Source organism: Strix uralensis, chromosome 18, assembly GCF_047716275.1.
Source record: "Strix uralensis isolate ZFMK-TIS-50842 chromosome 18, bStrUra1, whole genome shotgun sequence".
In the NCBI taxonomy this organism is placed as follows: domain Eukaryota; kingdom Metazoa; phylum Chordata; class Aves; order Strigiformes; family Strigidae; genus Strix; species Strix uralensis.
Genome location: NC_133989.1, coordinates 6,530,553 through 6,553,118, shown reverse-complemented (window position 1 = coordinate 6,553,118; position 22,566 = coordinate 6,530,553). Strand labels below are relative to the sequence as shown.

Genomic DNA, 22,566 nt, shown 5'->3' with positions numbered 1-22,566 from the left:
GCACCTTTCCCTGCTGACCCAATCCTTCCTGGTTCATTCTTCCCCCGTGATGTGCATGATCAGCACAAGAGCGTGTGGAAGAAGGGCCAAGCTGCTGTGTTGCAGTTGAGCCTGGTCTCTGATAAACTCGGGAAATGGTGATGGTGGTGGTGTGAGCTGCAGGGAGTCTTACTGCCACAACTTGTCTCCTCGCAGATGGGAGCAAAGGAAGCTCTGACAGTGGCAGCACCCAGCAATTGCAATTGGAAGTGGTTTACCATCCAGTGGACTTTGATTCCTAACATTGCCATTGGTCCTGGGAAGTGCAGGACCAGAATGGGGGAAAGAAGTAGCAAGCTCTGGACACATACCATCATTAAAGAACAAAGCACAACATTCCTGAATATAGAAGTTCTCCTTGCTGGTAGTTGCAGGTGTATAAGCAGCATGATGGCACAGCCTCTTAGTTTCATTGACCATTATTCCTCTTACGCCTGTATTTTAATCTAGACTTACATCCCAGGCTTCCATTGCACTCTGCCTTCCTGTGGCAAGATCTTCCAAGCAGTTACGAGCTCTGCAATTTCTCTCCCTAGCCTCTGTTTTATTTTTAGGGAATCTTGTTAGCTGTTACCATGATTCAGTTTGTCCTTTGTCATGGCACAGACCCACAACTTTCATTTTGCAAAGGGATATCAAGTGGGAGGGCTGGATGGTGTGGAGAAGTAAAACTTTGTCTTTTAATGACATTTCTTTTCACCACTCTCTCCCTAAAATGTCTTTGTGGTCCAGCAGAGTAGAGTCAGGTGTCCCATCTGTTGCTTCTCTCAATCCCAGAGTTACCAATGTCCATGTGGCATCTTACTATGTTGTTTTATTGCAGGTTACTTGCACTATTAAAACAGATAATTCTGTGACCACTAGAGCTGATGGTCTGCTCCTATGTAACTAGTGTAGCCAGCAAAGGAAATAGAGCTTACTCAGCATCCCTGGTCCTGAAATATTTCGGAAGAGGAAATAGTCCTATTGGAAGATTCCTACTGAAGCAAAAGCCTATTCAAAAAGCAGTCCTGAAGAGGAACATCCTCTACTCAAATATTTTGTTACAAGTGGCCCGAAGAGGAAGAATTTTTATTTTTTGATTCTTGTTGCAGCAGCAGCTGAGTTAAGCAATGGTCATACTGTGTTCAGGGCATCAAAGCAGAAAATTTGAGACAAAGGGCCTAGATGCAGAATTTCCTGCTAAAACCTAAATCAAATGCCACTGAATGCAGCTTCCCTCAAGATCTCCCAACTATGCTACTGTTCACAGCCTAGCTGGTGGCCAGCATCCAGACTGAGCATTAGTAAAACTAACAAACCAAACAGTTCCCACAGTAAGTCCCTTGCTCTCCAGCTAACTTATTTAACTGTGGAGCTTGTAAGAGGGCTGTTTCGTTTACTGTTGTTGCAATAACCAGTAAGCGGGTATCCATGACAAAACCAAAGGGCACTGCCCTACAGCAATGAAGTCTTGGCTAAGCAGCAGCAGAAACTGAAAAAGGTCAGAGCTCCACAGTAGCCCAGCTCCATTTTAAAAATAAAGCCCATCGGTTTCCTAAGAAATGAAGGAGGTTCTTCAATGGCTTTCAGATCAGACCTGGGATCTCTCAACACAATTCTCCCAAAGACACCAGGGGAAGAAAGGGAAGTGCTCAGACAAGTATACAAGGAGAGCACCACAGAGATTCACTGACATTCATTCTACCCCCCCCCAAGGGAGGGACAAGAACAGAAAATTTTGCGGCTTTGCAGAGGGCAAGGAGCAGGGCTAGCTTTTCCCCTGCAATGAATTTGCTGCTCTTTCCCCATCTCTGTCCTGTTCTTGTGCTCCCAGAGGTACAACTCCCTCTGCCATAATTTGTTTTTCTTCCTTTAGACAGGGACCATTTCTACATGGTTCTGTACCTGGATGGTCTTGCAGTGCCATTTTCAGTGGAATCCAGGACACTTAGCTTGGTGATCTGCAGCCGCTCCATTTCATGTCTTGGATAATGCTGCTGAAGTCCACCAGAAGGAGCCTTTGTGTATCACTTTTGCATAAGCCTCAAGGAATATATTAACATGTAAGTAAGAAGCTAGTGAGTGCTCTTAACTATGTTGAATTACCATAAAATTAATCTTCCCAGTCTGTATGAGAATAGGATGCTCTGGATTTGCAATACAAATCCTGTACATTAAGAATATGGATGGTTGTACACCGTTGCTAAAGATGATTTTTTTTTTCCAGCCTCCTCATTGATTGACCAGTGTAGTTTTATTTATTAATAACTACAAAGAAGTAAATACAGCTCTACAATAGCATGTATCAGATATGTATCATCCCCCTTTTTGCTTGCAGTCTGCTCTCAGATCTGTGCTAAGCATTGTCTAGCATTCCCCAAGGCAGCTTCGTACTTTAAGATATGCCTGTCTCTGCAGGAGCTCTCTTCGACCAGAGAAACTCAAAACATGCTCTTCTTGGGTACTCTTATCATCGTAGTAAAAGCACAGGAAGGTGTCAGCAAACTAGCTTTGCCAAGCTCCTGCAGTTTTGATCTGATGGCTGGATTTAATCTGTTGGTGTTTTAGGGAGGATGACTGTTTGTCACAAGAACAAGGGAAAAAATGTAAAAAAACCCCCCAAAACTCCCATAACGTTACCCTTACTCGCTTTCTTTTCTCTTTCCCACTGTGTTTGTCTAACAGCTCGTTAGACCCTGTGCTTGTAGTAGCTGTACCATGAGACAGGACATTTCATTTCCTGTCCTGCTTTCCAGGGTGTGGCAAAACAAATGCACACTCCCCCCAGCCACACCAGCAGGACTGTGGGGTTTGCAGTGTTCACCAAGAACAGGCTTAGCCCTAATTTCTTTCTTGTTCTGTTCTGCCTGTAAGGGAACTTCTGTTCCTGCCTCTTAAAGATGAAGAGGAACTGGGATTTTGAGAGATGCGGGGCTCGTGTCTGAAGAGGAAAAAAGTTTCTGATGTTTTTCTCCCCCTGACCAGTATAAGCACTGCAAACTGAGATACTTCTGGTAGCTTTTGAGAACTGTGAGCTGAGCCTTGCCTTCCTTGCAGAGGAGCTGGAGTCTATTTGGATGATTTGAATCTTTGCCATCATTTGGAGCAGAATGAAGCTCTGTAAAAGGACAGTGACTGAATGCCAACGGGGTTGTCATTAGCTCGGGCGGCCCGGGAAGCAGCTGATGTGCAGTTTGTGGTGGAAGTCATGCAGACAGAAGGGGTATGACTCAGTGGTGGAGAGGCCCCGGCCTCTGGCAATATTCCGACCCCAAAGGTGTATTCTGGGCTTTGTGTTGGGGTGGACCAGGGACAGCTAGTGGCTGCACATCGCTGCGTAAACCACAGAGGCTCTGAGGATCCCCACGTGACGGACCCTTTTGCAGAAGGCTGTTAATGTTGCAGTGGTGTTGGGTGCTGCTGGCCCCGCTCCATCGTTCTTCCACAGTAATCAATGGAAATGTGTCTTGAAGTCTGGTGCTTTAGGAATGAAAAGCTTAATGGCTTTCCTTGGCTTCCCACCCCCCCACCCCCCCTCTTTCTTTTACGAAGCATAGGGTGTTTGGAACTATGGAAGCAGTGCAAGAAAAATATTAATGAATAACTATGGCGTGCAGACATTAATGCATTCCTTTCTCTTGAAATAACTGGCTTTTCTCTGTAAAAGACAAATGTCTGTAGAGTCTGAACCTGCTGTATAGAAGCCAAAGTTGCTGGTGATTTAGAACTTCACAGGCTTGTTTGCTAAAATGTTACCTCTGCATTTATCATGTGGCAAAAAATCTCTTTCTCTGCAAAATGATAATCCTGTAGAGGCAAGATAAACCTTAAGGCACGGGAGCAGTTCTTGAGGTTCCGTCTGATGAGTATCTGGGTGATGGAAACTGTGAATGAAAAATGATTTCTAGGACCCTCTCTCACACGCCAGACTCTACCCGAGGGGAGGAATTAAAGCGCTGCAAGTACTCTGCCATTGGAGTGTTCTCCAAGGGCGGATTTTGAGGCACTTTTTGGATTTTGTTTTCCTGCAGTTATGAACAGAGAGGAACACGAATTGAATATGGGGATGCACTACAGTAACAATACTCCTAGATTTGAATCACAGCTTTCCCAGGTGAAAACTGCAGGTCAGATCGGAGGCATTTCACAACCTCCCTTGTATGAGCTGCCTGTCCTTAGAGGGAACAAAATGCAGAAAGGGGACAGTGGAGGGGAACCCCACTGATGACTACCAGTGGAAACAGGAATAATGCATCCCTGTCCCCCAGAGGCAGGCTGCAGGGCTAGGTGTTGTCCGTATGTCCAGTGGAGAAGCAGGAAGCTTAGGGACCTGCTTAAGAAAGATTCTTTTGGACCTCTGTTAAGTGTTTAAACCCCTAGTTCTTTCTCCCTGTTGACCTGGTTCAGGACCATCCCCTCCTCCTGCCTTGGCTTCCTAACGTGTCTTTGCCACCCTGCGTGCCCCAAAGGCTGGCAAACTGCTTGATGGCTTTGTCGCTGTGTCCGAACCTGCCCGGGATTAAAGACTTGCAGTTGAGATTATTGTGCAATTGAAAAGAGGGAAGGAGGGGTGAAAAAAACCCTCTTTCGAGGCGGTTTTCTTTGGCGGGCTCCTGCAGAAGCCGTCCCTTCGCCCCCCCCCGCCCCGTCCCCGCGGGGTTTGTAGCTGCTCCCCGGGAGCCGCCGGGACTTGTAGTCTGGGCCAGGCTCAGACTGAGGACCGCAGAGGACACCCCCCCCTTTCCCCGGGGGTCTGCAGGGCCCGGCGGGGGTCCCGATGCCCGCGGGGGTGCTCTGCCTGCAGGGCAGGGGCTCCACGGCCCGCGGGGGGCCTCTCCCCTCCGTGGGGCAACGCGGGGGGGGGGGGCAGCGCCCGGGGCCGCAGCGGGGCTGACCCCCACCCCCCCCCACCCTCCGCCTTCCCCCCGGGGCCGGGCCGCGGTACCGGACTACGCGCCCCGAGCGCCCCTGCGCGGCGGCGGGGCGGGGCGGGGCGGGCGCGGCCCTACAAAGGCGGCGGCGGCGGCGGGCGGCCGCTACTCACCGGCACCGGCGGGAGGGCGCGGCGCCGCCCGCGCTCCCGGGACAAAGCGCGGCCATGAGCCGGCTGTAGGCCCCCGGGACCCAGCCGCCGCTCCGCTCCGCTCCCTTCGGCCGCCGCGGGGGCTCGGAGCGGGGGCGGGTGGGGGGTGTTTCTTCTCGTCGCGGGGTGGATGCCGGCTGGGGCCGGCCGCGCCCGGCACCATGCACACCGTGCAGAAGGACACCACCTTCACCAAGATCTTCGTCGGGGGGCTGCCCTACCACACCACCGACTCCTCCCTCAGGAAGTACTTCGAGGTCTTCGGGGACATCGAGGAGGCGGTGGTGATCACCGACCGCCAGACCGGCAAATCCCGGGGATACGGATTTGTAAGTGCCGCTCCGTGCCGGGCGCCGCGGGAACGGGCGGCGGAGCTGACCCCCGCCCCTCACCCCGGGGAAGGGGGCTGGCAGTGGGGCTCCCCCCGCTCCCCCGCAGTCGGTGACACCCCCCCGGTGCCAGGGCGCTGCCCCGCCGCGGAGCGGCTCGGTGCTGCCGCCCGTCCCGTCGCTGCCGCTTCGCGCTGGCGGCCGGGGACGGCGGGAGCGGGGTGGCTCGGCCAGGACAAAGGCTGGGCTGGGGGGCCCCGGGAGGAAAGCGCCCTCCCGGCCCTGTGCCGGCGAGGTCGGGCCGTTCATTTCAGCACCTCCTTGCCCCGGTCCCGCCGCCTTGTTCCTTCGCGGGCTGCAGCGGGGCGCGCAGTGCTGCCCTCGGTCTCCGCGCCCCGCGTATCTGGGGGCGCGGATCTGCGCCTGCCAGCTCCCCTGAACTGCCGCTGCCTCGGGGAGTCCGGCGGCTGGCTCCGCCGAATTCTTAAAAAAGCTCGGGGGAGGACGGGGAAAGGCAAGGGAAAAACAACTGGCGTAAGCCCAACGGAGTAACTGGGCGAGGGGGGAGCCCTCTTTTCTATCGAGCCCCCAGGAGCCCCTCGCATCTTGCCCCCTCTGCATGAACCGGAGTTCAGGCTCCTGGTTCAAAACAGAACAATAAATAAACTCCGCTTAGTGCCTGTTGCCAGAGTGTTTACAAAGTGCTGTTGCTACAAACAAGGCTGTGCTTAATTGCAGGTGACCATGGCAGACAGAGCTGCTGCTGAAAGAGCCTGCAAAGACCCAAACCCCATCATTGATGGCAGGAAAGCAAATGTGAACCTGGCATATTTGGGAGCAAAACCAAGGAGTATTCAAACTGGTGAGGCATCCAGGAGATCCCATCTCTCTCTATTAGAATAACTTGTAAGACGAGGAAACGAGTTACTCAGGCTGGATTCATCTGATCTGACGATGCGTGCTTACCCCTCATAGTTCTGATTGTTGACTGAGAACGCTGTGTAGTCCAGTTACCTCTCTTGGTATCTTCTTACTCGTACCTGTTACACTAATGTTATGCACCTAAGTTCATATAACCGAGTTAAAGCTGTTTTCTTCCATGGCTAAGCTGTTTTCCTTCTATCCTCGTTGTTACGTCGGCATTAACAGCAAGATCCATTTCATCATTCTGCCCTTTGGTTTAATGACCACAGTACCCAGTGTGTAAAATAAGGCATTATACCCTGTTGTCTGTTCAATAACAGCACTTTCACACTGTTCTTTAATCTGAATTCCCATCTGGCCCTTGTGCATATCACATACGCATATTAAAATTTACTTGCTTCTAAATGGAGCTCTGAATTTGCTCGCGTACAGAGCGGATAAAATGCACGTCCGTGTGGTCCGAGGTGTAATTATGCATGTATATTACAATTTGAATGGTACAATGGATGCCATTCATTAATACTTCTTTTTTTCTGAACGGTTTTTAGGTTTTACCATAGGTGTGCAGCAGCTACATCCAGCCTTCATCCAGAGACCCTTTGGGTAAGTGGAAATGATTCTTAACAGTCTGAAATCAAATTCATGAATCAACTTCCTCTTCATTTAAGATGCGTGAAAATAGCCTTAGCCGTCAAGAGTGGACAGTTTCAACAGCTGTTGTTAATGTTTGAAGTACTTTATTTCTGGTGAAGATTTCAGAACTTTTGTGCATTTGTCAGCTTTAATGTAATTCCCAAAGATCCTCCTTTATCCTCAGTAAATCTCAGTCATAATAAACCCAGTGCTGCTTTGCCAGCTTTGAGAATTCACAAGAATTCAAATAAATGGAAAATAGTTTCTCTATTATAGTACTTAAGGTGTCAAAACAATTAAGCAAATTCTGTTCTCATGTTTCTCAAATAAGATCTTCTGCTTCTTCTGTGCCATTTCCCACGTAATAATGCTTAGGATACAGTTTTATCCTAGAAAACAAATTGCATTGGAAACAAAGTCTGTTACTTAATGAAAGTAACATTAGGTCAAAAATTGATTTTGGACAGATGTTATACAAGGCTTGAATAGTCTGCAAAAGTGGGCTTTTGTCTGCTGTTTTCAATAGCTTATACCATCCCTACTCGGTTAGAAAAGTCCTCTTTTTATACATCTAATAGGATCTGGCAGCTGCTCGGCAAAAGACAAGTGTGCTTCACGAGAACAATAGTGACTGTCATACTGCCTTCATTTAACTGTTTAATGATTGATGCAGTTCTTTTTTTACACCATTTCAGAAAGTGAATATTGATAGGGGGTTTTTATTATTATTTTCTAAGAGCATTAAGAAAGTAGGTGCGTTTTTTTAAAGCTTTTGAGCACTGCTCTGTTGTGGTTTTTGTGTGACTCTAATATAAATAGATGGGATTTTGGCCTTTGTCAACAGAAATACTTCATCCCTTTCCTGCTCTCTGCTCATGTTTTTTTGAGGTGGTGTGTTGTTTGTTTGTTTGTTTTTTAAAGAAAAATATCTGCTAACAACAAAACAGAAACTTTCACTCCTCTGCCATCATGGCTGCAGTTGCCAACTGCCTGGGTAATCTCATTCCAATGAGTTTATGGATGTAAGAGACTGTGTTGCCACAATAGTGCACACCCAGTGTATGTGCGTTGTGTACGGTTCAAACATGCCAGTTTTCGTAAGTGGTTACGGCTCTGTTGGAAAGACTTGAAGAACATCTGTCATGAAATGAAGAGGGTTTTTTTTGGTGCAAGAGCCGCAGTAGTCTGTGTAGACAAGATGCTGCTTTTCCATAGCTCTCCTTGCATGGGAGCCACAATAGCTTTGTAGCCCCCAGAGTAGGCAGCAGCGGTACCTTCGGGATGTACCCAGAGGCTTTCCAAATTGCACAGGAGTGCACAGGAGAAGTTGACAACAAAACCAGCCTGTTATGACTTTTTCCACGCATGCTAACAGAAAAGAGCAAAATGGTGAAGCACATTAAACTCCTCGTATTGGCAGGAGCGCCGGCGCACGCCTGTTCTTCTTGCAGATAATCTGCAATTCCTACCCAGCAGCCGCAGGCCTGCGGCTCTGGAAAACATCACTTTTCTTTTTGAACAGTTTGCTTTTAGTTTCACATACAGAGGAGTGCGGGATCAACTGACTACGTGTTCCTTGTGATCTAGACAGTTACTGTTCCAGTTCTTAGGCATTGGTTTCATCATTAAACCAGCGGAGCTGCAGTTAGCACATACAGCAGAGAGCACTATAAATTATTTATCAGTTGCCAGGAGACAGGAACCAGGAGACTGGAGGGTTGGAGGAAGGGGATTATATATCATTATTTGCAAGCATCAGTAAACAAGAGTTTCATTGCATTCAGTCATTGCTGGGGCAGAATCACTGAAAATGTGGTTTTGGCAAAATGCGGAGCCGTTTACCTGAGCACCATGGCTGGGGCTGCTCTGTGACTTCTGAGCAAAGCATCAGGTGCTCAGTCAGGCAACAGAGCTTGGCTGTCGGTTCCCTGTCTCGTCAGTAGACCAACAAAATTAAGAGCCTTCCAGGCTCCACTCCTGCATTGCCTTGAACCCACAGTTTCCTTGGCCCTTTGGGATCTGAGGATAGATGAGCGGTTTATCAGGGTCTTTCTGTCTTTGGAAGCTTCATCGAATTGCTGTTGTCCATTTGCTCTGCACTGTCTGGAGAGGATCCTGACCTTCCCCAGATGAAGCTCAGTGGCTTGTCTGCTTTGCCCACGGTGTAAGATGTTGCCCAGTTCTCCCTCCTGCAGTTCCTGTCTCTGCAAAGTGTTTCTGCCCAGGGGTTGGCACGTGGTTTACAAAAGACAACTGTTGTGGGACATGGGGTTCTAGGTGTGCAAGCTGGACTTGGCGAGGAAGAAATGAATGAACAACCCATTAACTGCTAGGAAGTTAAATAAGAGAAAGCCAGCCAGTCACGTTCCAGCTATCAAGCCACAAAATGCAGGTTTTGGTGAAACCTGAAATGAATGGAAACTATGAAAATTACCCAAACATCAGTGAGGATTATTTATAAACTGACAGCTTCCCCCCCCAGCCTCAGGCACCCAAATGCAGCTGTAAATATTGCCTGGGGTATGCGGAACAGAAAGAGAAACCATGATGAGCCTCTCTCCTTCCTCCTGCTGTCCTGGCAGGGGAGGCACTCGCACAGCAGACAGCATGGAGTCGGTAGTAAATCCTGTTCTGAAAAGTAGTCTCTAGATTGTTGTAACCAGAGATCTTAACAGTAACACATGGCAAAGGATGCGTCTGTGTCAGGGTGACTCCGAGATCTGGCTTTTGCGTTTAGGGAAGGAGCATTAGGCCTGGGGGCTTAGCCCAGAGCTTACAGACTGTGCTTTGCTTGGAGGCAGCTGCCAATGCCTCAGCATGTCCCTGCAGCTACCGGCCAGCACAGAGCTGCGCTTAGGTGATCAGAGAAGGGAGAGACACTCTCCAAATGGAGCGCTCTCTTACTGCAGCAGTGTCCCTTTTAAGAAATTTTGAGAAATATATGAAACTTCTTGGAAGCTGCTCAGAGCAGCTGTGTAGACCATTTGACATGGAGCACATGGTGACGTGGCAGAGCTGCTTGGTGCCCGTCTCTTGGTCCTCTCCTCTGTGACTCCAGTGCTCGAGACAGGCTTCAGCCTGTGCGGGGAGCGGGGATTCCCTGGGTCTCCTCTTCGCAGCCGTGCTTGCCGCTCTGGACGCGAGCAGCGTATGGCGGATGCATTCCTGCGGCTGTGCCTCAGCGAAGGAGCTATCTGTGTGGGAGATCTACCAGTGACTGAGTAAGTGACTGAGCTCTTGGAAACATCCAGCTGTCTCTTGCGGCAGGATCCTGCTCTTGCCATATGTGCACATTGGATGTTGTTGCTTCAGAGACCTCCCTGCCCATCCTTGTGTAGTTGCTTATTTTGGTGGCCCTCTAACTCTGGCCCACAGTTGATCTCAGGCAGCATCAGAAAGAGTTAAATCTCTCTGAGTTTGAAATTTCATGCATTGATGTTGCTGCAGTTAGGAAGTGAAGAAAGTCCCTCTTTGTGTCAGCCCACCCTCCCTCGCAGCTGTTTATCCTTAAAACTTCTCCATTGGGTTAAAAATAAAAAGGAAACAAACTTTCATCTTTTCTGTGGTTATGCTTATAAACCAGCGCACGCTGGCCGTGCTCTGCTCAGCCTCTGTCAGCTGGCATCCCCCATGCTCCGGCTCCCTATCGCAGCACTTACCGAGAAGCTGGCCACTGCGGGACCCCGGCCCACTCTGCCAGTCACAGGAGCTTCCTGGGGGATGGCACACCTGGCACCTGTTATTTATTGTGTGCTGCCAACATGAAAGCTTTGGTGGGGGGGGATTTCCTGAAAAACATTCAAATCTATTTTCCAAATGGCTTCAGCTGCTAGTTCTCGGGCATGGTTACTGCTATTCAGACGAAATGCTTGCCAGTCAGAAAGAGGCCTCCCCCCCCCCTTTTTTTTTTTTTTTTTTTTTTAAGAGTAGACATGTATTTATAAACAAATGAGACGGCTTTGTGAATTTTCTTGAATGTCTTCTTCAAGGTGGCAAATGCTGGTATTGGACCCAAGGGTTTGGTGTACAATTCACCTTGGTTTTGGGCACAATTGTTTATGTCCCACATCTAGTATAGGCCCGTAGAACAATACTAAAGGAGAGCATGGTCTGATATATTGACCTTACACTTGGCTACATAAAGGGTGTGCCAAGCTCAAGGCAGTAGTAGACCTTTTGCGGGGAATGGGCTCTGGGTGAAGGGTGCCATGTGCCACTGCAGTGCAGTCAGGGCACAGGCCTGCGTGTGATGGAGAGCCGGGCTGAGCTGGCTCTAGCTTTGTCTTTACAGGACATGGCTCAAGTTGCGCTGTCTTCTCTGCGTGATTCCATTGCCTTTGGTGGATTTGCTTTTCAGCCTCACCAGCGCGAGAGCAGCCTCCTTAGCAACAGAGACCTGAGTCCTTTCCCCTTGTTGCAGGAGCCGGGGAGTGGCAGATGCAGAATTCTCCTATTCTGATCTGGCTGATGCCGTGTAGTCCCAATGTGGCAGATTGATGCACGTGTCTAAATTTTCAGAGCAGTCCAGCTTGTACTTGATCTCATCTTTCCTTTGCACAGCTGTTGGCATACTGGTCCCTAACTGTAGTATTAAACACATGCCCAGTAATTCAAATGATAAATGCAGCTCTGACTGGCCTGCCTCTGAGCTGAGGACACCAGCGAGGGAATAGACAGTTGTTGTGCTGATAATTTGGTAGCAAGGACACCGGGTCACTTCTAAATATGACTTATATGAAGAACTTGTTCCCCACAGATGGGAGCAAGCTACATACCAAAGCTAAATATACTCTATGATCACAAAAGATGAAAAGTTGTGGACCTCAGAGTTAAAACTGAGTCTCCTGTTTCTTGGTCTCTAAATCCTGTAAACAGGATCGTGCTGTCCACTGCAATTTCCCTGTTGCCAGCTTTGAGCATTTCAGCTCTCCTGTGTCATAGCTGAGCTGCTGCTGGCTCTGCTCCGGCCAAAGCTATGCCAGGGGCAGGCTCGCAGCCCACCTCCCCATGATTCCAGCTTGCAGGAAGGTGTGGAGAGAGATGTCTCAGACGCACTAGAACAACAAAGGCACAACTGGCAGATCACAGAAACTCTTAAAATAGAATTTCTTTCTTGTCTGAGAAATTACTTGTTTTATCAGTGTAGGCTTTCTTTTATGAAAAATAGATATTTCATTGCTTCTTCCATAGCTAAAGCATTCTACTTCAAAATATCTATCCAAGAAAGGGTTTTTGATAAATCAAATGTGTGGATGGTTTTAATTACAAGTCAGTGGAAGGGATCATGTGTAAAGACAGACTGTTAAAAAATGGAACCAGTTGAAAGTAGTCAGTTTAATATATATTATGCCAAAACTTGTCAGGTGCTTGCGAAGACTTTAGCGGTGTGACTGCAGACTTTGGTTTTCTCCAAATTGCAGAAGAAAATTGAAAAGTTTGGTTAAAGGCAGAATTCCTGGGGCTTCCTGGATTAATCTGTCAGAGCCTCTGGTTTTCCTCCTATGTGGACAACATGACTTTAGCATCTTCTTGGATTTCTCACACTGATGCTGAAGGACTCAGGCTCCTGTAGTGCACTGGTGTGAAGCATTTTCTGTTTCTTCTGTTAATTCATTACTGTTTTGGCTGTGCTGATAACTTGAAAGGGGAGGGGTGTTTCCTTCTCTGGATAGCTGACTGGTTGCGGATAAACTTCCATGTGGCTTTTTCCTTGGTGCCAGATGGCTCTTGTTTCAGGCAGATGTTATCTCCTGCTACCTGAGTGTTTTTCAGCCTGCTTCTCCAAAACTATTTTTGGTCTGGCCCAGCATGCCTTTGTTTGGGATTATTTCTTTTTTCCTTTTTCCTTTGGGTGTGGGGGAAGCAAGATGCAGAGGATAAAGCTGTAAACTTTTGAGTCTGGCTAACTCGTGCTGGAGCTCAGCCTGTTGATCTCGTACTCTTAGTTAAGCTGAGAAAAAGGATTAGATCTTTGTGAGAAGATGTACTCTCATCTTTGGTCTGCAACCTCTTTTTTTTTTTTTTAATTTCTTTTGGTCTTTCCCCATACCTCTGCACTGGCTATGAGGGACGGTGTAGATGGCATTTCTTTTTACTTGTTTTTGTGGGATCCACCTTCCTCCACTGTGGGCCATTGGTTCGTTGCATCATGAAGTCAGGATGTGCTAATGCTCTAAAATGAGGATATTGCTGGGCTATGATAAGTTCTCAGCTACTGCCGTGCCTCCTGTTCCTTAAATTTTCTCTCTCCTGCCAAAATGAAATAAATTGAAATCATGATTGCTTTTGTACCCCTAAGTTGGCATTTGTATTTCTCAAGCAATGGTTCTGGTAGGCTCAGCAACCAGCAGAGGTTATCGCTGAATTCTGCAATATGCTCACTTTTTCTCTTGTACTGATTCCAGCCTGGGACAGTCTGTAGCAGCAGGTTGTTCCTTGGTGGTTGCCACCAGTGTGGTGACGTCTGGTCCTGACAGGGAAGCAGGAAACCCAGTCAAGTACCTGTTTGCACAGGCTGCTGTGTAAATCTTCTCAGAAGGCCAGAGGAGGATGAATAGAAGACAGACAGGCAAATTAGTTACAAGATGAGCAGAAGTTGTATTGGTTGGTTTGCTATTTTGTGTCATACTGTAGTAGGTGAGGATAAATACTGTACCATGGAGCTGCAGAGTTCATCCTTGTCTTACTCTGAGCTGGCTGATGAGGCAGAAGCCATTGACATTTCAATGCATGTTTAAATTGGCTTTAGTGGGGACATTTAAGGATTTGGAGGTTTGTCATGTCAGTGGTTGAAACCCAGCCTGTGTCAGTGCATGATGGTGGAGTGGTCGGGGCACAATGAATGTCCTGATCTGCACTGGAGTGTTGGTGGATAAACTCTGTGTGATCTCCTCCTGGAGCAAGAGTCCTTGCTGGCAGGCAGGGACTGCCCTGGCCACGCTCCAGCCTGTAGTCCTTCCTCATCACGTCTGGATTTGTGAACAGGACCTGAATTTCTCATGTCTCTACAGCCTGTCATTGTGGCTGGGGCCCATATGATACGTACTGCCAAGCCTGCCACCACTCCGCACAAGTTTACTTAAAGTGGCTCCACGAGGTGAGTGCTTGCTGGCTTGGGAGTGTCCTTCAGGAATGATGTTCTTGGGGAGCGAGTGACACCAGGATGTGTCTGTGCATCACCGACTTCAGGGTGGTGTTGCGGCACTGCTAATGCAAGTGTGGAGCTCCTGGACTGCTGCTGCTTCCCTTGGTATTGCTGGGGTGTGCTTCCCAGAGCACCTTCTCTCTGGTGCTCTTAAACTTACAAACCCACTTCAAAATACATCTTCAGATCTGTCATCCAGGCTGTGGTTGGAGGTGTTACTTCACCAGAGGTAGCTTTCATGTTGCTGTCATGGACAGCTGTGGCTGTGCTCAGCTCGTTCTGCAGTACCACCTACCAACTGAAGCCTGGCACCGCCTGCATCACGTGCTGTGACAGTGTGGGTGTCCCTATAGCAGCTAATAGGTCAACTCTAGTGGAAATGGAGGCCAAATTCCTGGGGTCAAATGCCAGAATTTGTGCCTTCACTGGCAGACACAAAGGGCTCTGTTTCTTTTATTCTTCAAGATATAAAAGGCTGGTCGTGGCGGTGGCATTTGTGTTCTGATCTCTGTGAGGCTGCCAAGAGCCCTGTGCCCCTCCTTGTTTCCCAAGTGGTTGTGTGATGCTGTGTCCCGCCTGACAGAGGGTTGCAGTTGTCTCCCACCTCTCCAGAAGCAACAAAACCAGCTCCCAGCATGGCTGGCAGAGATCAGGGGGTTCAGGAACTGCTCGCTGCTCTCCCAGACCTGTGCAACTTGCAGGAGCTGCTCATGGCTCATGCATTGAAGTCCTGCAGGATGGGAGAGAGCTGAGAAAGTGCAGCTAAAACACATTTTAGGTGTAAATCTGATATAAAAGAATCAAATATATAAAGTGCCTCCAAGATGAGTTGCCAGATGGAGCTGCTGACAAGGGAGAGGGCCTCGTTAGCTCATTCCTCTTGCTGTTTGGGAAGAGGTGTGGGACACATGGTCATCTGACTTGTCCCTTCTTCCTGGGGCTGCGGCTGCCCACCAGCCACCCCTGCCCTGCAGCTTGCCCCCACCAGCCCTGCCGCTGTGGTGGGAGAGCTGGGTGATGGCAGAATTTAAAAAGTCCGCTCTTTCAGCAGGCAGCACCTCCTGGGAGCCAAGGCAGCTGCAAGCCTCACCTGATGAATTTGAACATCTCCGCCCAGGACTGCACCAAAAACGGACTGCTTTTGTTCTGTCCTTCGTATTTTGAACAGCAAAAGCAGAAGCCGAGCCTGCATCTCCTCTGCCAATGGCTCTGCAACCATCTCTTTTGTTCTGTGTCTTTCAATTTTGGCTGCCGGGGCAGTGTGGCGTTGTGCCATGGAGTTAGGAACGTGGGCTAGCGTGGCGGTCCCGGCTGCTCTCCTGCACCACGACGGCCCTCCTGAGTCCTTCCTGCAGCCACCGCTGGCTCTAGACTTAGGTTTGACCATGCTCATTGCGTTTTGTGGCCTTTTGCCCGTGATTAATTGCAACGCCATAAACATCTCGTACATCTGCTGTTCACGGGATGACTTTGATGTGTGGTGGCAATGGCTGATCACTTGGTTGATGTTTTATAATCACATTGTGTGTGTGTATTCTAGATGAAGTTCTCTTCTGGCTGGCAGGGCCCATCGTGGGGGACGGAGGAAAACTGCAGGGAGGGAGGGAGGAAGGGAAAGGCATCTTAAAACACAGATGTGACTCATTCTGTAGATATTCAGATTAGAGTTTGCTGATTTCCAGAAAAAGATCTCCAAAAGAGCTTTTTTTTCCCTGAAAGATCTTCTTCAGAAATAATGGAAGGGGGGGAAATATTTTAAGACTTTCTGTGGATGCTAAATGTAGCCAGCAGAGAACTTCATTGTACTGCACTGTTTTGTTTTGTTTGTAGCTGCAAGTCAGCAAAGTGGCCTTACCTTGGGTTGTGTGTTTTGTTTTGATCGATGAGTTGCCATCTGTCCACCTAATTCAGAAGTCCAAACTGCATAACATCTTGATTGAAATTTTTAGCTAAATTATTAAAACCCCACAGACCAAAAGAACCTTCCCTTTTACATAGAAGCAGATTGTGGAGTTGCTGAGTGTGATTTTTCTAGTGCAGCAAACTATGGTGTGTGATGTGCGCTTGTGTATGCATTGGGCCGGGATGTATTTCTGGAAACAGAGTACCAGAGTACTTATTGTCTTCCTAGCTAATGGTGCTTTTTATTCAAAGTAGCATTGAAGAGCTGGAATTTTTCCTTGATGAGAAAAAAAAAAGTAGTGCAGGATGTCGTGGATTTGCTGTCTCTCTGGAGCACACCGTGGGAGCTGCGATGGAGGAGCTGCGTACATGAAAGCAAAGCCGACGTGCGGAGTTTCTTGGGAACGAGTTGGGAGCGTGCGCTTGGCCCGATGGCCCCGCACGTGTCCCCCACATGGGGTGTGCCAGCTCCAAAGAGCAGTTGGGTGGCAGCAAGGGACCTTGGGGGGTGACCTGTGGAGCTGCTCAAACAGGGGGTGCTCAGGCTGGATTGCTTGGAGGCCCTCAGTTCTCCTGGTCATTTTGCAGGTGCAGGCTATGTGCAGGGAAAGTGCAGGCCCTCCCTCTGCTCATGCCCGTGGGTGTTTTTTAGTGACTCCTGAGCATGAAGGTTGTGCATTTGTTTTTTGTTGCATTTATGGAGTGGTTTTAACTTTATCAAGCCCTGAAGTAGCAGGAAGCCCCATAGTGGGACACCATGTGTTGGGAGAAGCGACAGGCAGCCAGAGTATCCGTCACCAATCTGGGATGCGGGCTGTTGGTCGAGCTGCTGATTTACGAGGGGGTAGAGCAAGAGGCGTGCGTGGGGTCTGCTTGTCTCGCCCCCAACGGTTGCACGGGCCAATGCTGGGGGGTGCCTCTGCAGAGCCTTTCCCCTGACCCTGGCAGGCCAAGAGAGCAGTATTGCACCTCTTCATTATTTAAAACCAGTGACCAAGCGTGAGGAACCTCTGGGTTGGGACTAGGCCCATCTCCTCAGAAGGGGCGGCTGCTGCTTGATGCGAGTATGGGACATCAAGTCCCCTTGATCTGGTGCATTAGCTCTAGCTCTGATTCAGTCATGCTGGCCTCAGTTTAGATCAAAGCTAAACCAAGAGTGATTCAGTGAACTTCTGCTACCTCTTCTCATTCTTGTTAGTCACAGGGTGATATTGGATATGGTGCATTCATTTATGGACTGAAGGTCTGTGAGGTCCCTCTCTCTGCACTATACCAGGGATGGCTCTGACCTCTGGAGATGCTCTTGCACTTAATCAGCCAAAGGTTGAGGTGCTGTTCTCCACCATCCATCCTCCCCGGTGCTGCTTCTCTGGGGGTGGCCTCATTATAGCTAAGGACCCTGATTTCAGAGGCAGTGTTGCTGTGTGGGGGGAGGAGAACACTCATTCTCTCATCATGCAAATTGCCTCAAGAAAAACCAAAGTGCGTATGTGAGTGGGAAAATGAGAGAAAGCTTGGTTCAGATGAGCACTTGTTAGCGAGAAGCCTTTCTCCTGCCTGAAGAGCAGGTTAAACCATCCAGTGCTGGTTGTAAAGCAAATGGGAACAGTCCCATAACTGCTGGAGAGGAGGGACCAGCCCCAGGTGGACCCCAGTACATTCTAGATGGTGGCGGAGACCTAGGACAGACACTTGAGTGGAACGAGGGTGGCCAGTGACCCACCCAGCATGTGTCCAGTCCCTGACTGCAAGTCCCCATGAAGCAGCAGAGCGCGGGGTCCCGCTGCTGAGCAGTGTGTTGAATCTGCTGGGGTTTCCAGCCCCAGAGATCAGATGGATGAGTGGGCAAGATATCCTGTCCCCGAGCAGCTGAGCTCAGCTTTAAAGAGCAGTTTAGGCCTGTGTCTTGTGAAAAGCCTGTGGGAGGCTTTTAAAAGTGGTCGTGTTTGAAAATGTGCTGTCACACACATCCACACAAAAATCCCCAAAATATTTGAATCTGCATAAGCTCTCTGCAGAGTTTTACCTTGAGTTTTTTTTGTTTGCCAAAACGAGTTGGGTTTGGGTGTAGAGTGGAATGAGCTCTGCAGAGGATGGCTTTTGGTTTGTGCTGTTGCCTTACGTGATTCAGCAAGCAGCCGGCCAAAGGGACCTTTTCCACAGCGTGTACTTTTTGGTGCATGTAGCTCTGATCTTTCAGTGGTCACATGCCATTTGTTGGTGACAGTCTGCACCCCCCGTATTTCTTAATCTAAATCTGTCAAGCCTGTGCACAGTGGAGCTCTCTGCTGCTGAGGGCTGGGCAGGCTCTTTGCACTCTGCAGTTGATGTGTAATTGCCCATTTTTGTCTGGCCCATGGCAGTTTGTGTGGATGGACCTAAACCTTTAGGTTTGTGCAGTTTTTGCTCTTGTTTGAGGCCTGACTTGTTGTGGGTCCTTCAGAAAATATAGCCCTTTCATTTCTCTGCCTTTTTTTTTTTTTCTTTCATCCTCATTAGCAGTTTCTAGCAAATTGGTGGGCAATCCTTCATTAATCATCTCTGGGATCTTTCAGTCTGTGGAAGTTGACTGTGGTGTTGTTAAATTCCTCTCAGCAGCACGGCTACCTTGGGGCAGGGGCAAACCAGCTGGTGCAAAGCAGTGCTTTAGGACCTGCATCGAAAGGGCAGAGGAATGCCAGGGGCTGGCTGGCCACAGAGCCTGGATGTAAAACCTCATGGGCACACAAGCATCACTGCCGGGCTGGGGGCTGCTGGCACGGTCATGACTGAGGAGTGTTACTGAGGGGAAGAAAACCAGAATTAATATCTCATGTTTTGCAACAAACACCCTGTAGCATTGCCCTAAACATCCAGTGTTATGGAAACATAGGCTTAAATGTGTAGTAACTGATAACAGCTGGCAAGCTGGAAAGGCCCGTGGCTGTGCCCGGGGACAGTGGTCATCCCTGGTGGGATGCTGCCCTGAGGAGGTGAATGGAGGAGCCATCCCATGTCCCCCATGCTGGGAGGTGCCTCATGGGGGCTGTGGATCCTCAGGAGCCTTCACCAGGGTTTGGGGGGTGGGGAGGGGAGTGTGGACCTGGAGAATACGGGAGGCAGCGAGGCTGGCAGGGACAGGCAGGGCATGTGGGGGCCAGGGAGATACGGCGAGCCAGTCAGGCAGGGGCTGTGTTGCAGCTATCCAGGGAGGTTATTTTGGGGACCAGCAGCCTGGATATTGGGAGACAGAAGACACAGACCAGGGCGTGTGTCCGTTCTTGCAGTCTGTGCTTCACCTTGCGCTACTTCGACCCTTGGGGTCTAGGAGTGTTTTGCTTTTCATTCCCTCCACCCCAAGCAGCACCCCTCCCTCGAGGGCAGCACTGCTGGGCAGCACCGTTTCTGTGGCTGATGCACATGAATCTGGGGGTGAGGAGGGGGACATGCAGGCTGGAGGGAGGCCAGCCCCTTGCTCACTCTCTCCCTTTGCCTCCACAGACTCACGCCTCACTATGTTTACCCCCAAGCTATCATCCAGCCCAGCGTGGTGATCCCTACCCCTGTGCAGTCCATCACGTCTCCCTACATCGACTACACCGCCGCCAGCCAAGCCTATTCCCAGTACACCACAGCTGCCTACGATCAGTACCCCTACGCTGCCTCCCCCGCTGCCGGGTTTGTGGGATACGGCTACACGGGCGCAGTCCAGCCTCCCATCACCGCCAGCAACCCCGCGGCGCCCGCCACTGCCTTCGTGCAGTACCAGCCCCAGCAGCTGCAGCCTGACCGCATGCAGTAAGGGCCCTGCCTGCGCCTTTGCCACCCGGGACAATCTTATACAATGGAAGGAGACAACTAGGACAACAAAAGCAACAAAAAAACCCAATAAAAGAAACAAAACAAAAAAATCACCCTGCCCCTTTACCCCTTTACGTAGGTGCATATCAATACCTAAGCTATTTATAGTGTTAAGGGCAAACCCAAACCCTGGCAGTCTGACTGTGCTTATGAAAATGGACTTCTGGTAAGTTTTTGTTGTTTTTTGTTTTTCAATCTGGACAGATACTGTCTTGAAGATGTTCGAAAAGTGACTGAAATGTTTCACAGGAAAACTACAGATTCTTGCACACATCGTGGTCTGCTTCCATCACCCGTGGTCTTCTTTCCACCCCTACCCCATCTGCCCCATCAGCCCTTCCTTCCCCATCAAACCTGCAATCCTTTTATTTACTGTTGAGGTACAGAGGTACTCGGAGAACATGGAAAAAAGCAATCTTATTTTTTGGTTGTACAAAAACTTTGTAATACTCAGAGATGCCTTACAGAAAAAAAAAAAAAAAAGAAAAGAAAAAGAAAAACTATTTTTTAATATTTATTGCGATTTTATTCGCATGAGCTGTGAATTGCAGACGGAAGAATAGTAGTAAGTATCTGCCTTGTTTAATTCTCATTTTACTAAATTATTGTATGTAGGTAAAAGTTCTTAAGTAATTGCTGAATCACTTCAACATGCAAAAGGGAATATTGGCTTGAAGGAGAGCAGAATATTCCTTTAGTCAACGCACTGTACTATTTTCTTATTGTAATTGTTACTCTGTTAAGATTATCTCAAATTTAGGTATATTTTTAAATGCAAAAAACCAACCAAGAATACCGAACATTTTGTCTACTTTGGTAGATCTTTTGTTACAATGCTGCAACCTATGGAGACATTTACAGTATTTATGTAAAAGAGATTTGGGGCTGTTGGCCAACAAAGCTTAGGAGAATATCATGAGCAGAGCAAAAGAGAAAAAGGTGTTATGTCATTGAACAAATGGGTAAACGTAACCTTTTTATGCCTATAATCCAACAGCCAAATAAAGGAAGAGAACAGACAATGTAAGTTAAGTGCATTTCTACAAAGAACAGCAATAAACTATTTTAACTTTTAAAATTATTTGATACTGTACGGTACCATGTTTGCTTGGCTGAAGCCCGTGAGGGAGTCCTTTCCAGCTGCCTTCGCCCGTGTGCATGCCAGGGTGGGTTGGGAGCGTGTGTCCTGTGCTGCAGCGGAGCCTGGCCCAGCCCTGCATCGCACGGGCATTGCGGGGGTGCCGCCGTCCCTCTCAGCACGTCCCATGCGCCGTTACTTGCTCTGCATGTCCCGAGTCACCTCGGGGTTTTTTTGCTCCTGGAGCATCGTGCCGGAGCCGTGCGGTCCCCAGCGCTCACACCCAGCACCAGGCACGGCCCAGCTCAGCCTGTGCGGAGCAGAGGGTGTGAAGTGCTGCCATCCTGGTGCAGCTCTGGTGGAAACCAGGACAGCTGAGATCGGATCTCGTCCCAGAATCCTCAGGATATCCCTTTCCTTCTGTTATTTGCTTAGAATAAGTTTTTTTTCCAAAATTGAATCCATCCAGAAGTCAGTGGTCTGCCAAAGCCTTGTCCTGGTTAAGGGCAGGGTCACTGAGGACCTCACTGATTCAGCAGGGCCCGGGCAGGCTGCAGGCAGGCTCTGGCAGGGTGCTCGCACCCCTGAGCCTCCTTTGTGCTAGTGAGATGGTTGCTTTAGAAAACCAACTTGCTGTAGAAGTTTGGTTTTCAGATTTTGACAATTACAAACTTCAAGTCTTGGTTTGTGAAAGTAAATAAAATTATTCTATTTGATCATGCCAGTTATCTAGTTCGTCTCTAAAGGTTATGGCAGAACTGGTGCCGGGAAGTCCCTGCATCATGTGGCACCAGTGTACATTGCTGTTGAAGGTGATGATGCCTAGAGCCATCCTGGGGGAAGAGGATGCCATAGGATAAAAGCAGAGGCAGTTTAGCACTGTGATCGACTGCCCTGGTGAACTTAAAGGCACACAGTGGGCATGTCTAACATCATCGGTAGGCCTCAGAGTAAACAGCTCATCTCGATGAATGGAAACAGCTCATTCCTCCCTTGCTCATATTGCGTGAGAATGCAGATCCTTGTGGGGCTCTGTTCATCCTGCCCAGGGTTTTGCTTATAACCATGTGGGTGACATTTATTTCCTTTTTAAGTAATTACTTTCTGGATATGGCTGTGGGGCTGCCAGAGGAGTAAGAGCTGAGCGCCGCATCCAGCACGGCGCTGGCAGGGAGCGCAGCCTGGTCCGAGAAACCTGCCTTTGAAGTACTATCGGGGCCGGAGATTATTCAGCAATTCTTCTTTCTCCCTGTCATGAGTCCTTCTGAGGAGGAGGAGGGAGGGAAGGATGTCAGAGGTGGATGGGGGTGCTGGGAGCTGCCGGGGAGTGCTCAGCCCCAGCCCTATGGCACTGGGGTGCCCATCCCTGGGCAGAGCTGCCTGGCTCCGGCACTGCTGAACGTCAGCTTTTGTCTTCACTGAGGACCCGCGTCTTCCCCAGTCAACTGTAAGACCAAGGCCTCTGAAAATTAATTTGTTGTTGAAAAAAAATGTGTCCGGTGTTTTTTAAAGTGAAAAGAGTGGTGATTTTCCATTTAGCTGACTCTAATTTCCCGAAAGGTGGCCAAGCCGGCCAGGAAGCGAGGGCGCAGGCGGTGCTGAACAGCAGCAT

General features: G+C 49.1%; 1 protein-coding gene across 1 annotated transcript; it reads left to right on the top strand.

Moving 5' to 3' along the window:
• Nucleotides 1-5,055: 5,055 nt before the first annotated feature.
• RBM38 (RNA binding motif protein 38) lies at nt 5,056-20,957 on the top strand. The gene is made up of 4 exons (XM_074888592.1): nt 5,056-5,433; nt 6,172-6,295; nt 6,906-6,960; nt 19,517-20,957. Exons 1-4 carry the CDS (start codon nt 5,266-5,268, stop codon nt 19,815-19,817), a joined length of 648 nt encoding a protein of 215 aa, XP_074744693.1. The 5' UTR covers nt 5,056-5,265; the 3' UTR covers nt 19,818-20,957.
• The last annotated feature ends 1,609 nt before the right edge of the window (nt 20,958-22,566 follow it).